At 45.4% G+C, this 15,674-nt stretch overlaps 3 protein-coding genes across 7 annotated transcripts; 1 reads left to right on the top strand and 2 right to left on the bottom strand.

Annotated features, from left to right (window-relative positions):
* Nucleotides 1–1,775: 1,775 nt before the first annotated feature.
* Nucleotides 1,776–10,535, bottom strand: LOC117642756 (coiled-coil domain-containing protein 63). Of its 4 annotated transcripts, XM_034381265.1 has the most exons (10): nt 10,314–10,516; nt 9,888–10,059; nt 9,249–9,372; nt 8,497–8,685; nt 7,854–8,035; nt 6,878–7,235; nt 6,028–6,286; nt 4,612–4,831; nt 2,169–2,182; nt 1,974–2,074 (listed from the first exon to the last, which is right to left on the bottom strand). In XM_034381265.1, the coding sequence occupies exons 2-9, from the start codon at nt 10,046–10,048 to the stop codon at nt 2,170–2,172; spliced, it is 1,506 nt and encodes a 501-aa protein (XP_034237156.1). In that variant the 5' UTR covers nt 10,049–10,059; nt 10,314–10,516; the 3' UTR covers nt 1,974–2,074; nt 2,169. The 4 variants fall into 4 exon arrangements, with proteins under 4 accessions (XP_034237155.1, XP_034237154.1, XP_034237153.1 ...); XM_034381264.1 differs by lacking the exon at nt 2,169–2,182 and having other exon boundaries at nt 1,776–2,074; nt 10,419–10,535; XM_034381263.1 differs by lacking the exon at nt 2,169–2,182 and having other exon boundaries at nt 1,776–2,074; nt 10,276–10,516.
* Nucleotides 10,536–10,549: 14 nt separating this feature from the next.
* LOC117642757 (39S ribosomal protein L13, mitochondrial) lies at nt 10,550–11,607 on the top strand. Its single transcript, XM_034381266.1, has 4 exons — nt 10,550–10,711; nt 10,808–10,931; nt 11,016–11,170; nt 11,248–11,607. The coding sequence occupies exons 1-4, from the start codon at nt 10,688–10,690 to the stop codon at nt 11,560–11,562; spliced, it is 618 nt and encodes a 205-aa protein (XP_034237157.1). The 5' UTR covers nt 10,550–10,687; the 3' UTR covers nt 11,563–11,607.
* Nucleotides 11,608–11,656: 49 nt separating this feature from the next.
* LOC117642755 (leukotriene A-4 hydrolase) lies at nt 11,657–15,039 on the bottom strand. 2 transcript variants are annotated; one of them, XM_034381259.1, is made up of 12 exons: nt 14,850–15,039; nt 14,434–14,549; nt 14,214–14,353; nt 14,018–14,129; nt 13,824–13,892; nt 13,486–13,722; nt 13,261–13,401; nt 12,920–13,126; nt 12,479–12,798; nt 12,161–12,394; nt 11,974–12,078; nt 11,657–11,880 (listed from the first exon to the last, which is right to left on the bottom strand). In XM_034381259.1, the coding sequence occupies exons 1-12, from the start codon at nt 14,899–14,901 to the stop codon at nt 11,760–11,762; spliced, it is 1,854 nt and encodes a 617-aa protein (XP_034237150.1). In that variant the 5' UTR covers nt 14,902–15,039; the 3' UTR covers nt 11,657–11,759. The 2 variants fall into 2 exon arrangements, with proteins under 2 accessions (XP_034237150.1, XP_034237151.1); XM_034381260.1 differs by lacking the exon at nt 14,850–15,039 and adding an exon at nt 14,721–14,739.
* Between the last annotated feature and the right edge of the window lie 635 nt (nt 15,040–15,674).

Genomic DNA, 15,674 nt, shown 5'->3' with positions numbered 1-15,674 from the left:
GTTGGCAAAGGATTGGTAATCGTCGTTTTGTTATGAGCACCCACTGGGTACTCTTAAGTTTGAGGGTGGCGGTCAACAGCTTACAAGATTTGTTGTCAGTCTGTCACGATCTTGTTGGAACGGCAAAGTTTGGAAGATGAAAGTCAACGCTTTGTGATGGTTTCATTCGGTATTTTAAAAAAAGATGCAGTCAAGAGTTAACTATGCTAGAACAAATCTTATTCCGAGTATTATAGTGTGGCAGAGACGAGCAAGCCGTGAAGAGAGGTGTGTGAAGGAAAAGTCTCACTTACATCAACTGAGCAAAAAAAAATTGAGATAGAGGGCCTACGATAGTCAACAGAAAGTGGGTTGGTTTTTGTTTACCCAGCACACGATGTGCATTCGTCCAAATAAAGCATGTTTTTATTTCGTTCCGATGGTTGGAACTCATAGATAAGAGTTTGCAGTAAGTTGAGTGGTACAGTGTAGGGTCATTTGAAGGATTGGCTTAAAATCGTCAAGGGAGAGCTGCGCCCTCAAAATTTAAAAGAATGTTTTAAATTTGTCTTTAGTTTGGATTGTAATTGAATGCTTCACGAAGTAACTTCAATTAGATAGCTTGCTGCTAGGCAGGCCCTTGGGTAAGCTATTTGTGTTGGATAGTGAATCATGTTAAATGAAAGTGTCTGTGCAGGTCATGAGATTAGTCATTATTGTATATACATTTCAGGAGGCCAATTATGCTTATGATAAGAAAGTTTTTTGGTTCATATTTCAATTACTAAAATGCTTTTTTGAAGTTTTCTGGCACCAAAAAAGTTCTTTGTTCACAGAGATGAAATTTTCATTTTTATACTATTTCTAGTTGGCATAAATATTCACGCCTTAAAGCTTTCAAAATTGTTTGCAGTATAGTATATTCCAGATTTAGATTGGGTTAGCCTATGGTTGGCACCTAGGCCTTAATGGATTATAGAACTGAGTATGTTGTTAACCAGTATCAAGTATTACTTTAATACTGAAGATTAATTAAGAAGAATGCATATTGATCTGTGCCAATTTATTTTTTCTTCTTTCCAAAAGCTAGCTTTCTTCTTTTCTTTCAATCAGTGTACTGTTTACTTCCTTGCTTACATCACCTGACAGTTGTGCTATGAGCATTAATGAAAAGTCCAAATTTGCTTCCAAACTCTGACAACGATATGTGGCTGGAACTTTGATCAGAAGCACCCCAGGAGCATTTGCCGCATATAATTACGGTCTATGAACGCACCTAGTGTTAGGCTTAGTGTTTTTTACTATGCTGAGGCATGATTCAACAGATGATCAGTATATGCATATTTTTTCAGCATGGATGAGGTACTGTGGAAACCACAAATCTGGAGAAAGACATTCCCTTTGGTAGCGCTCTTCTTTTCAGAAAAGCCAACGCTTGTGTGAGATATCAGAAGCTCAAATACATGGCAGTGGGGAATGTAGCAAGGGGTGAACAATCAGCCGTTCAGACCTAAAAATTTAAAATCTTTATTTAACTGTGTTACATGATTTAATTATAGTTTTAATGTTGTTTCTTTGATGCAGAGGACTTTATAAATTCGAATTTTGTATGAAGGAAATTAAAGAATAGTAAAAACAGAGAAAGAGACATTACTAGCGCCACCCATTCAACACCGCTCCCTAGCACATACTGTAGGCCAGCCAAGTGGCACATCCCCCGATCTGAACTTTGTTGCAGTTAAAAGGGAAATTGGAGACAGTAGTAGGGAGAGGGTGAGGGACAATAAAGACTAAAATAATGGGAACAGAGTTGTTTATGTATACAGGTACGAGCAGTTATAAAGTTACACAGAAGTTACATGCATCAGAGACAGAACCAGAATCATTAATATAATGACCTTAGGCTTGATTTAGTCTTTTTTGCATTAATCTTCTTGAACGAGGCAATCTACAATGAGATATTGAGTGCAATCTGTCGTTCATGTCCAAAGCTGGATTCTGTATTTTGTAAACGAGTTGCTTTCTGACTTCATCTCTTGTTAGTGGTGTCACAACTGCATCTCCGATGGCTGATATTTCTTCTTGGTCAACACACCTATGGGGAAAAAGACAGAAATCCTGTTGTAACCGTTCCCCACTATTGTAAACAAAGTTTTCAGCCCAAGAAAAACTTGTTTCGATAAAAATACCTTAAAATTTTCCACTTTGTTGCGGCAAGGAAAGAAAAAACAATAGATACATTATAAAACCCTATGGGCATCAAAACAAGAGGCAGACATTTTTAAAACTTTGAGATGTCTGTGTATGCTCTGGTGCCCTACCGTGTTCTAACAATAAGTCATGTTCTGAGACTGGAATACCGTAACCTGGGGTAACTTGAGACAGCAGGGGTGACATGAGACACTTGATCCTTTTCTAATTGTAGTTACATTTGATGAATTTTTCCTGTTTCACAACATGTCTAAAAATAGTGTCAACAAGAAAAGAAACCTTGGTTTTTGTGATATTCTTCTTAGTGACCAAACACGTTGTTTTAAGTGTGTCTCAAGTTACCAGTTGACTGTATGGTTTGATGGTCGGAGATATGATCAAGTTTTAATTTCTCTCAATCTTCAACCAGATTTAAAACAGTTCTTATATTGCAATCAAATTTCTTTAAAATACATAAACCTTAGTCGGAATTAGTCAAATAATCTTTCAAAATTAGTGAAGTTTATGCCAAAATTCATGGAAATTTGGCAGCAATTCATTGAAATTCATTCGAATTTCCTATGGAACTTGATTCAAAGTTATTTCCCCTTGCACTTTACGTATCAAAGTACAGTGGGCCAGAGGACCGGCGCAGGCAGCTAACACGCGTTTTGAGCTCCAGAGTCGCTGAACAGGACTCGAACCAAACAAGCGACCTCACCCAGGTCTAAAAATCTTGTGTGGTTTACGGGATCCTGTATCATTTTGCAGGATCCTGTCTAGTTTTACGAGATCTCGTATGGTTTTGCGGGATCCCTTAAGGACACTCGAGATCCCGGGAGGGCCGCACAGGATCCCTTAAGGGGGGAGACTCGTCATTCTACGTCAAAAAATCAGATTTTCGTTTTTCAGTTTTTCGAATTCTTTGTGTTAAACCCTTGAAATTGGTGGCTGGCTGGTATTGAATTTCAAAACCGTTTGGCCATAGGGTGACATTTTGTAATTATTTTTCCACAGGATAGGTTAGACCGTTCGAACTTTGAAGCCATTTTACTCAATTGCAATATTTTGGGTCTTGCGCGCACGATTTGAGCCAGACCGTTGATTGTTTCGACCCAATAATTTTTCCTATGTTTGGCCTCTATAAGACCGTCACTCTGAACTAGGATATCTTCAATCGGCCCAGTAGAAGTGCCCGATAAAAATTATTGAAATGTCTAAATTTAAAGGCTTTTTTTAATACACTTAAAAATGTAAATTTCAGGCACTTAGGAACGAGGTATTTCAATAATTCTAGTTCAATCTAGAGTGCCAGGAGTCTTCTTGAGGGAGGAACAAAGACATTTATGATATGATGCCGCATTCTCCAAAAATCATGCGCGCAGTGAATTTTTGGCGCATTTTAGTGTTTTAGTAGAAAGATCACAGATTCTAGGTCATAGGGCCTAGAGACAAACTTTTTTTTCAAAATCAAGATTAAGAACCAGCTTTTTATTGGAAAACCCCACTAACCTTCAAATCTATTGGAAACATTTTTTATTTAAGCCTGAAATTTGTTAAAATTTTTGTGTTAAAGACGAGTCTCCCCCCTTAAGACCTTACGGGATCCGGTAAAGGTCACACAAGATCCCGAGAGTGTCATAAGGGATCCCTTATATAGCCGGGATCCCGAGAGGGTCGTACGGGATCCCGCACGCTGCCGAGATCCCGGAAGAGCCACGCGGGATCCCGTGATGGTCTTGCGGGATCCCCTATGCGGCCGAGATCCCGGGAAGTACGCACGGGATTTCAAATTTAGGTATGCTGTAACTCGGAAAGTTTTTAACATTTTAAGCTCAAATTTTGTATGGGGTATATTCGCTAAAATTCACCAGTGCCATTTGAAATTTATTGAAATCTAACAACTTTTTTCTGCTATCTCGAGAACCGCTGGAGTTATCCAAATTTTGACTGCAGATTTGGATAGATCTCGGTTCCGACCTCCTAGATCATTCAATCTTTTGATTCTATCTGGAGAAGAACTTGCATTTTCACGTCTTTATATGTACTTTAAAGGATCCTTTTAGTGGGTAAAGGAATCCTTCCCGGCATACGAGATCCCGTCCTAGCGTACAGGATCCTGTCCCAGCATACGGGATTTTGAAAATTCGTTAAAGGATCCCGTGTGTCCTCACGGGATCCCGTCCAGCTCAGGATCCTGTATGGCTCGGGATCTCGTATGGTAGTACGGGAATCCCTTAACGAATTTTCAAATCCCGTATGATCATACGAGATTTTTAGACCTGGGCACGATGGATTCCTCGTTCGGAGAGCAATCCATTGGCGGGGTCACACGATCGGTTCGAGTCCCATTTAGCGACTCCGGAGCTTAAAACGCGTACGGGATTTTGGCCGCCTCCACCGGTCTTCTGGCCCACTGTGTAGGGCATTGAGTGGACTCACAGGGGGCAGGGGTGGGCGTCGACGATGGCCTCCACGGTGGGCAGCGGCTTGACGACGGGCTTGCCGTCCCCGAACACGACGGGCGCGCCGGCCGGCAGGGCGCCCTTGTCCTCCGCTGCCTTCTCCAGCATGTAGCACCGGTTGACGATCTCCACGCAGCGCCGCTCGATCATCTCGAGGTACAGCAGCAGGTTGTACGGGGTGACCTTGGTGTTGCCGCCTGGCACAGAGGGAACACAACACTGGTAAAACGTAGTGTTAAGCATTCATGCAAGCATGCGAGTGTTCATTGAAGCATACAACTCCGCTTGAAGACTTGCACTCGTGTAAATCTTGTCAGAATGTCAGAAACGTGTCTGAAAACCAGATCGAAATTCGCGCACCTCTGAAAGCTGGAAACAAGTTCTGACACTCTGCACAACTCAGGCCATCCATATCAGCAAAAGGTTTCAGAATTTCAGCGTTGACAGGTGCGCGAATTTTGATCAGGATTTCAGGCATGTTTCTGGCGTTCTGACAAAATTTACACGAGCGTGACACTTGAAGTCAAGCGTAGAAAAGAAATCCTCCCATGCACTTCTCCCGCCTATCTATAGGCGGGAAACAAACTTGTTCAAAAACACCCGACGTAGAATCCCGAAGCGGGCTAAGGACTGCCGAGCCCCTGCGAAGTGCAGGATAGGCAGGCCCGTTACACCGGGGTGTTCGGCGGGCAGGCCAACCCCAGGCTTGACAGGCGCTGTGGTTCTCTCTCTCTCTCTCTCTCTCTCTCTCTCTCTCTCTCTCTCTCTCTCTCTCTCTCTCTCTCTCTCTCTCTCTCTCCCTGGGGCATGCCGCGTGAAACGCTCGCATTCATGCTTAACAACGCACTTACGTGCACTGTTAGTTTTGTGTAAAGCTTATGCACATGCACATAAAACTACATTTAGTGCAGGGTGGCCAGAAGATCGCGAAAAGAAAGTTCCCTGGTATTTGTCGGATTCACCCGGGCGATTTTAACAAGTTTTCCCGGGCCTAATCGACAATTTAGGAGAATAAAATCATAGCTGCATTGAAACGGTTGAGATGGCCCGGAATTCGAAAACTCCCGTTTTTTTCCCCCAACTTTTACAAAATTCTCTGGTATTTCCCGCATTTTTCGGCTGTCTTTTTTCTCCCCTGTTATTTCCCGGTTTACCAGGTTTTTTCCGATCCTGTGGTCACCCTGACAACAGTCCACACCAAATGCTATGTACAATTTTCTACGAGACATCAAAGTTTTTTGTGCACACGAAATTTTCGCACAATTTTCGTTTTTTCGATATTTTTGTACAAAACTGTACAAAATTAGTACAGATTTGTACGGAAAGTTCGTGTGCACAAAAAACTGATGTCTCGTACAAAATTTGTACAAAAACATTTAGTGTGTCCACCTACCGAGCAGCTCCAGCAGGGGCGAGTTGTCGCACTTGACGAGGTGGAAGAGGGTGTCGATGCCGGTGAGCACGTTGTTGCGCAGCTGCGTCCAGCCGTCCAGCCGCCGCTGCGCGTCGTCCGCGTCGGCCGTGAGCGCGTCCAGCTCGCGGCGCAGCCCCACCAGCTTCTCCTGCTGCTGCTGCTCACGCTGCCGGTTCGTCATGTCCTGCTCGTCGCGCGACGCCCGCAGCTCCGACACCTGCTCCTGCAGCGACTCCAGCTGCCCACGCAAAAGAAAAAAGACTTTTCAGATATTTCAAAACAGAAAAAAAAAATCCAACAAAAAACGAAACTGACTTTTCCAAAGTAAATCCGAAATGTACTTTGTACACTCTAAACGCCTTACGAATTGTTCAAAACCGCTCAGGAGAAAAATGGTAAAATGCACTGCATATCCAAGTTTGGGACAGTGTCACACTACGTATTCGGCTTGAACCAAAACTAACGTCTCACGTTTGCATGTGTGAGCCACACGGTAAAAGCGGTTCCTGGTTTTCCCAGGAACTCCCTGGAAATCGCCTTTGGCTACGAAAGGTTTCCTGGGAAAGCCAGAAACAGTTTTTACCGTTCACGTTTGAGCCACACTTTGGTGCCTATGGTTTCCTGAAGTTCAGTGCCACCGTTAGCACGCTTGCAGGGGTGAGACAAACCTTGTCTCCCACTATCAAATACTATTTTGAAGTGCCTCACACTTGCAAGCGTGGGGCAAACAACAAGGCTCACACTTGTTTGTAAGCGTGAGGCATTTTGGTTCACGCCACATTTGTGTGAGACTGACCCGCACTTGGATTTGCACTGTGGGTGAACTCACCTCGTTGTTGAGCTCATTGACGTAGTTGAAGAGCGCGAAGTTCTCCTCCTCCTGCTTCATGAACTGCGCGGACAGGCGGTCGATGTCCGTCTCGCCGGAGAACTCCTTGATCTGCTCCAGGATGGCCTGGTACTGCTGGATGAGCCTCTCCGTGGCCTCGCGCTGCTGCTTCTTCTTGAGGGCCTCCTTGGCCTCCAGGTCGACGAGCACGCGGTGCTGGCCCTTGACGGCCAGGAACTCCTGCAGCTTGGTGTCGTGGTCGAAGCGGCGCTGCAGTTCGCGCATCTCGGCACTCTGCGCGATCAGGTCCTGGCGGCCGCGCTCCTTGAGCACGCTCAGCTTGGTCTGGGACTCCTCCCTGCCACACAAACAATCCAAAATGGCTTTTTTTGTACACAATACACTCTCATTCCAGGAACGTGACATCACGTTGAAATGAACGAGATAAACTGTCACGTTCGTTTGAGCATTGTGTCACGTTCGTTTGGATGAGAACAAGCTGATTTTTGGCCAATTCACACTCAAACGAATGTGACACAATGCTCAAACGAACGTGACATTTTGTCACGTTCGTTTCAACGTGATGTCACGTTCCTGGAATGAGAGTGTACCCTTGGTAAGTTGGGAAAGAAAAAGTACAGGGTGAGAAAAGTACACCCCCCTGCGGCCTACTGCAGACATTTCAGCGTCCATTTGGTAGGAAATTCACACTCAGATTTACCGGGATTTACATTTTTAGTTGGAATACTAGTCGAGTGTGCTCTAAGTCAATATATTAGCTAAGGAAGCTACTTTTCTTCCACAATTTACCCCGAAACAACACTAGGGTCAGGGTGGTGAAGAACTAATGTTTTGGCATGACATTCTCGTCTTGCCATATTTATTTTTGAACGAATTTCTACCCGTTTCTTTGAAACGGTGGAAGTCCCCTGCCCCCGTTCCACTGGTGTTTACACAGTGGCGTTGACAGACTGACCGTTGGTCGTAGGCGTGCGTGGCCTGCTCGATGAGGTCGATCATGATCTTCTTGCCCTGGTTGAGCTTGTTGACGAGCGCGTCGTACAGCACGTTGTACTGCGCGCGCTCCTTCAGCAGGTGGTCGATCTCCTCGCGCAGCGCCGCGTTGTGCGCCAGCTGCTTGTTGAACTTGACGGTCGCCTGCAGAACACGGATGGGGGAACGGAGTCAGACTCTTTCGCAGACTTTCGTTTTAGTTACCAGATACGAAGCAAAAACGATTCCGGGCAAAGCCCCGCCCCTTATGGCACCTAGCCGCTAGAAAGGAAGGCAAAAAGTTGTACTTAGCCCCTGTTGACCGCGCACAATGGGGGCGACCAAAATTCTAGACGCGTTTTGAGCTCCAGAGTCGCAAAATGGGACTCGAACCGAACGTGCGACCCCACCAATGGGTTCCTCGTTTAGAGAGCAACCCATTGGTGGGGTCACACGTTCGGTTCGAGTCCCATTTAGCGACGCACTGGAGACTGTCTCCAGTTCGGGGAGCAATCGATTAGTGGGGTCACACGCTCGGTTCGAGTCCTGTTTAGCGGCTCTGGAGCTCAAAACGCGTCTAGAGTTTTGGCCGCCTGCACCGGTCTTCTGGCCCACTGTGTACGTACGTTGTGCAGCCTGTTCTCCAGCAGGTTGACGCTCTTCTCCCGCGCGGCCGCCTGCTCGATGAGCTTCATGTCGGACACGTCGTCCCTGCGCAGCGCCACCACCTCCTTCTCCACCTTGCGGATCTGGTGCTCCAGCTCGTGCAGCTGCGTCTTCTCCGTCTTGATGGCCTCCTGGAAGCGGGACTGCACCTGGACGATGAAGAAACAACAACATTAGTCGCATTTCGAAACAAACGCGCGAAAGAACGGAGCGGCGCACAGTGGGCCCCGGTGGAGACAGTCTCCAGTGCGTCGCTAAATGGGACTCGAACCGAACGTGTGACCCCACCAATGGGTTGCTCTCTAAACGAGGAACCCATTGGTCGGGCCACACGTTCGGTTCGAGTCCTGTTTAGCGACTCTGGAGCTCAAAAACGAGTCAAGAGTTTCGGCCGCCTGCGCTGGTCTTCAGACCCTGCAGACTGATTCCGAGAGTCGTCTTCGACACTCTGTCCCTCTCGCATCTGTACGGGTCGCCTAGTGAGTGCGAGAGAGACAGAGCGACAAAAACGACTCTCGGAATCGGTCTCCCAAAGAACACGAAACACTCACGAAGCAGTCAAAGGGCGTCAAACTGACGTCAAAATGATGTTTTTTTTTTTTGGCCGAAATTTTGACTAAAATCTGTCATACTGACATCAAAATGACGTCACTGTGAGCGTTTCGTGTTCTTGGGGCTGCAGGGAGGGAAGCCCACGTGACACGCCACCTACCTCCATGAGGAACGCCAGGTGGTCGTTCTGCTTCGCCTCCTTGGCCTCGATCCGCTTCGAGGCCGCCACATTGAGGTTGGTGATGAGCTCATTTCTTTCGAAGAGAAGTGACTCGATCACTTTCCTGCAGAAGTCATAGGCGTTCCCTTAGTTGCACTGCAAAAATAGATGGATTGCTATCCGAACGAGGATGCGTTAGTGGGATCAGACGCTCAGTTTGAGTCCTGTTCAGCGACTGTCAGGGAGGTCAAAACGCGTTTTGAGCTTTGGCTGCCGGTGCCAAGCGCGGATCCAGGGGGGGGGGGGAGGACAACAGCCTCTCCCTCGAGGGGGGAACAGCTTCCCACATTCATTGTACAAATTTTGACCACATTCCAAATTCAGGTGGCAAAAACGCCTGTAAGTAGGCAACAAGTGTGGCAAAAGCGCCAGAAATCTTACACATTCTTGCACATCTACACAATCATTGTACACAAAATTTTACAGTGGGTCACCCCTCGCCCTCCCTTGACCCCTAGATAGCCACCTGAAAGTTAGGAAAAGAGCAACACTTTGACACACACACCCTCAGGCCGTCCCTGGATCCGCCCCCGGCCGGTGCCGGTCTTCTGACCCACTGTGCTGCAGAGTACAGTATACCTCTGCTTGTTCAAGAAGAACTTGGCCTCCTCGGAGAAGGCCTCCCTGTCTCCCTCCATGATGCGGTAGTGGCGCTGCAGCCGGGAGAGTTCCTGCTCCGCGATGGCGTCCACTTCGAGGTCATCCTTGGGCTCCTGTTTCCGCATCTTGGAGGCGTTCATCGGCGTCCCTCCTGGAAGCAGAGAGCCCCTAGCTCAACGTCGCGTCCGGGGTGCTGGCGCGGACACTGACACACTGCGAGGCCAACAAGTAGACTGACTCCGAGAGTCGGTTTCGTCGCTCTGTCTCTCTTGCACTTGAACGGCCCACCGCTGGAGTGCGAGAGAGACAAGCCCTCGGAAACGACCCGCGGAATCAGGCTGAAGCACAAGGACAAGGCGAAGCAGACAAGTGAAGCGTTCGGCGGTGCACTAATAGTTTCGTCACCGGTGTCGGTGTGCGTTGCGTCGCTTCATGGTGATCTATTGCTGTGCTACTCTACTGAAATAATTTTGAAAAGTATAAACAAGCACTCGAATGTGCCGTTCTTGCCTTAAATCTGAACCTATACGCAATCACTTTGCCGCTGTTTTCGTGTTGCCATGGCAGCATTTCGCACAAGTCCGAAAACGGCCAGTGCTATTTCTCATCGTGTTCAGTCTTCTTCGCTCTTCAGAATTTCTCATACAGTGGGAAGTTAGGTTTGGAGAGGAAAACGAATCGGTGCTGTTTCTCATGTGTTTGTAGATATTTTTCTCAAATTTCATTATTGAACATTTACTTTGAAAAACACCGACCCGTGGTACTCGTTTATCTATAAAATGTCTTCCTTCAGACGTGCCCAGGTTGGAATGATGTTGTTATTCTGGTTCTTATTTTGATGATTTTTGTCCTGGCGTCTGCAACTGTTTGGTTATGTCGTCTGGTTCTTTATTTTACAGCAATGGGCAACGTTTTCTAGAGTTTGGCATTTGATAGACTTAAAATGGCAAAACCCATACGAGTCTGCAATTCTCATTAAGAAGTATCTAACTGGTTTGTGGAAACCCATATTTCATCCGCTGAGTAAGTTTTTGTCACCGCCAGTTTCCATTCATAATTGCTCTTTATGTAGGATTTGTTCTTAAAATTATTTTCTGTTTGTTGTAGACAACTGTGGTGACCATGTTGTCGTTATCAATTCTAAGGAGATTGCTCTTCCCGGTGATGAATGGTATCGCAGAGCTTATTTTCACCATCGCACGTATGCAGGGGCTAAGTCATGGACACTTGCATGGGAACTTCATGAAGCAGATGATACATTAGTAAGTGCTTCTTATTCCAAAACATGAAATTGCTTCATATACTGTTAACTAAGTTTCTGTTTTGTCAATTATTTCAGATTGTTCAGAAAGCTGTCTATTTTGCATTGGACAAGAATCTTCTACGGCGTCAGCACATGGCAAGATTACATATTTTCCCTGATGAGAAAATCCCACCAGGAATAGCAGCTAATATAACTAACCAAATACGACCTCTTCGACCTGTACCAACTAAGTATGAAGAAATTCCAAAGGAAAAGCAAGCTCAGTTCCCACAGCTTTTCGATTTTCCAAAGGATTATGTGCAAGGTTCCAATTTGTGGGGCAAGCCAGATCCAGAGAGGAAGGCTCAACCCATCAGATACCCTTACAAGCCATTTGGCCATGAACCATAGTAACTTTGTGTCTGTTTTTCAATAAATATAGTAGAATAAGATTTATAAATTTGTTTTCATTGAAAGTTGATGACTGATTTAATAGACCTAGAAGAACAGTTTAAGAATCTTTTATTTCATCACTGATTTCAACACTGGTCAGTAATAAAATTGAAGTAAATCAATCAGCCATCAGGCCAGAAACAAATAAGGTAAAATCACTCTTGAATATGGAGGTCCTTGGCAACAGTGTGTGCACTGACCCACATCATACTGGCACGGTTCTGTTTGTAAGTTGCTATGGCATGAGGACGAGCTTCTTCCCAATCATAGAGATCCCTGAAACAACATAAAAACAAGTTAGAATTGCATAGAAATGATATCCCTACAGTCTCATGCCTGAGGATCAAAACCTAGGTGCGTCAACTTTACCTGTAGATTGGCCTCACATATTTCATTCGGCCTTGCTCAGTGACAAATTCCAATGCCGGGGCAATGGCTGGTTCCCAACGAGCCTTCAAGCCAATACGGATCCACCTGTTGGCCAAAACAAAAATTACCTGAGACACCTCATGAAAAACTTACTGCTGATTTTAAAAATTCAGATCAGAAAGTGTACCTGAATCTAATTTCACAGTTTTTAGTGGTGCTCAAGTTGTAAGTTTTCCCCAGAATTTCTACTTTGCTGGGTGTCAAGGCTGGACCAGCAAGCAGCTGAGCAAGAACTTCCACATGCTGCTCTGGGGACAGACTGGCCCAGTCCGTGGGGTTGAAGGGCTTGGGCGGAGTCTCTTGCCACTTTCTCCAGCGATCAGCAAGAGCTGTGCAGGCGTCAGAAAGTGATGTGTCATACCTAAAGGGAAAACAACGAGAATCAGTGAAACTAACTTATTAATTGTAAAATAGAGTGATAAAGGAATGGATTGTCAAGCCTTACGAAGGAATGTGTGGTGGCATTCCTGGTTTATGCAACCAAGAGTCCCAGTCTATTCCATTGAGAATATTGTGTTTCCCAGGGAAGTAGTCATACAAAAAGTTTCTCCAGTCATCAGTAGAAATGGATTTGAATTTGAAATGGTCCAGATAAGCCTTCATGAATGGTTCAAAAGCTTCAGCACCTCCCAATTGCACCTCCAAGTAATAAAGGAAAGTGTGTCCTTTCTCATATGGTACAGTGGAGAAGGCATCATCAGGGTCTACTCCTCGCAGGTCATGAACAAGACACGTCAAAGGATCTGAAGCACCTCTCCGTTCAACCTGAAGATTGTAAAGTTCTCGTAAATCACAACTATCACTCAAGTAGAAAGAAAAAATACAGAGCGAGATTCTAGGTTTTCCTGAATGTAAATAACAAACAACATAGAATTCTTTAACTCACGGTTTCATGCAACTCCTTCAGTCCCCCAATAGCATCAAAATGTCTTGCTGGTTCTCCTTGAATGCGCCCCTTAATTTTCCTCTCCACAAAGACCGTCCAACCCTCGTTCAACCAGAAGTCCTCAAAGGTCCGGTTTGTTACCAAATTTCCAGTCCAGCTGTGAGCTATTTCATGCGCCACCACATTAGCAAGAGATTTGTCACCAGCCTAGAAAAAAGTTGTAATTAGCTTTAAAATAACCCTTCCACAAAAAATAAAACATTTCTTTTCTAAAAAAAGAGTATAAGTGCTTCTGTGTAGAATACTTCTATGAAAATATTTCTGCTAGTTTCTGCACTTACCAGTAAAGTTGGAGTAACAAAAGTAATGCAAGGGTTTTCCATTCCTCCAAATGGGAATGAAGATGGCAAAACAAGCAGGTCGTATTGGCCCCAGACATAGGGTCCACAAAGAGCCTCGGCAGTTTCAAGGAACATTTCAGTCTGAAATCAAGTTTACTTTTAGATGCAGAGTTCAAAGCTAAAAATGACTAAATCATAACAAGAGAGAGGGAGAGGTCTACATACTTCATCAAATTCAAATGCAGCAAGATCTACAAGCTCCTTCTCAGACCACACCCGAGATCTTGGTCCAATCTGCCTGGATTCCAGATGACCCACAGCAATAGCTATTAAATAGGTTGGCATAGGAATAGGTTGTCGGAATCGGTGCACTTTTGTGCCAGGTTGGGCTTTGGACGATTGGGTTTCCGAATCATCTTGGAGTGCGCTCATGAGCACAGTGAGTTCTTCAGGCACAGTAATCTAATCATAAAATAAAAATAATCAATAATTGAATTTTGTAAAGATAAAGTAAGAAATTGGACTTGAATAGTTTTTTTAAGAAGCAACAGCTTTCAACAAACCTCTGCAGAATAAGTTATTTTGGCTGAAGGCGTGTCCTGGCAAGGAATCATTGAGCGGGCATGGATGGCCTTTGGAAACAAAAGAGGGTTTCATGTTAAAAGAGTGACAAAATCAGTGAAAGTGTGACAACAAATACAAAATGAGGGCAATGAGAGTCAAAAAAGAAAAGAAGTCAATACATTTTGTTACAAACCTGACATTGACTGAACAAATAAGGATGCCTCTTTCCCACTGTTTGCTCGGCACCAAGCCATTGGAGGGCACTCGCTGAAGAAGATGTTTCATACTCAATGCTTATGATCTGCCTGCAAAGACAAGTGCAACACTTTTAGGTTTCCATTATAACTGAAATTAGAGCAAATTTTTTCAAATGTTCTGGAGAAGCTTACCCTTCAGAAACATTGGCAGGCAGCTGGATGGTAAGGCTGCATCCGAAAGTTCCAATAGGTGTTCCCAATGAGTATTCCAGCACCTGGCCAGTGGATTGAACTTTGACACTTGTGATTGATAAATCCCTTGAGTCTAGAACCTGCAATACAAAATTATTGAATGAGCTGGAGGAAACAGAAATTTTAATTCTCTCTGTAGATAATAAATAAAAACACAAACCAGCTGAGTTGTTTCTTGGCTGCGAGGGTTGAGAGTCAAATCGGCTCTGCCTTGGAGTTTCGTCTCTTTGAAGTTCACATTGAGATCCAGGTGGATATGAGTGACAGCTACAAGCTCTGGAACATTTAAAGCAAACGTTGAAGTCTCTCAAACAAAAGATAGATTGATCTTTACCCATGTTAAAAATAAATGGGGACAGTTGCGAAGCGACTGACAGAGAACGGCTCTAAACATCAGTCTCCAACGTGACAACCACAAAAGCAGCATTCATGACAATCGTCACATACTCATCCCAACGTTGTGGGTGACTACTTCACGACCCTTGCACCAATGTCTTCACCATACAGTTGCTTTGGTTTGACAGACAGCCGGTGCCCGGTCAATCTTTGGTTATGTTTACGTTCACTAATACTTACCCGGCCTGGAGAAGGAGGTGGGGTCACCGGGGCTGAGAGCTTGCTTGCCCATGGTGGAGTAGGGGCGCGCCGACGGAGTCAGGTGCACAGGAAAATGCCGACTGATAAAACTGTAGGCTAAGAAACCGGCTGCACGGGATCCCAGCAGGTATTATCTAGCACTTTCAATGAAGGGGGGGGAGGAGGGGGGAATAATCAAACAGTCCTTGCACGCGCGCGTTCGGTGCGAGGCTAGCGGCACGTGGACGCCCTCTGCGAGGCTATCGCCAGCGCGCCGCGCTTTTAAAGTCAGTGGCGCGCCAAGCACGAAGCACCGCCCCGGGGAACGGGACACGACGTTATGCCCCAATCACAGCAGACTGATTCCGAGAGTCGTTTTCGTCGCATTGTCTCCCTCGCACTCGTGGGGCTTCCCCTATGCGTGTGAGAGAGTCAGAGTGACGAAAACGACTCTCAGGTCTCAGACTCGGTCTGCTGGCGTGATATCACGCCAGTGAATTTCCAGCTTCGCCCCACCCAATTCGATGCGAGTCGGTTTGCGGAATGTATACTGTGAGTAGACGCGAAATGACCTGAATTCCACCCCGGACACCAAAAAAGAAAACAAGAAAAACCCGTATCAATACGACGTTGAATATGGAAGTCAGCAGTTCTTTGACTGTTTGTCTATATTACCTTAGCACAACTGGAGTGGTGTGAGTGGAAGAGGGTTACCAAATAGAAATTGGCGCGGTCTTTTTTCTTCATTCGTCCGTTTTATTCGCATTGAAACCATTCTTTCACGAGTACAAAAATAAACCTTTGTCATTAATAATCAAGTTGACT

Source organism: Thrips palmi, unplaced genomic scaffold (genome assembly GCF_012932325.1).
Source record: "Thrips palmi isolate BJ-2018 unplaced genomic scaffold, TpBJ-2018v1 HiC_scaffold_16, whole genome shotgun sequence".
Taxonomy (NCBI): Eukaryota; Metazoa; Arthropoda; class Insecta; order Thysanoptera; family Thripidae; genus Thrips; species Thrips palmi.
Note: the sequence above shows the minus strand (reverse complement) of the source record. Positions and strands in the feature narration are given on the sequence as shown.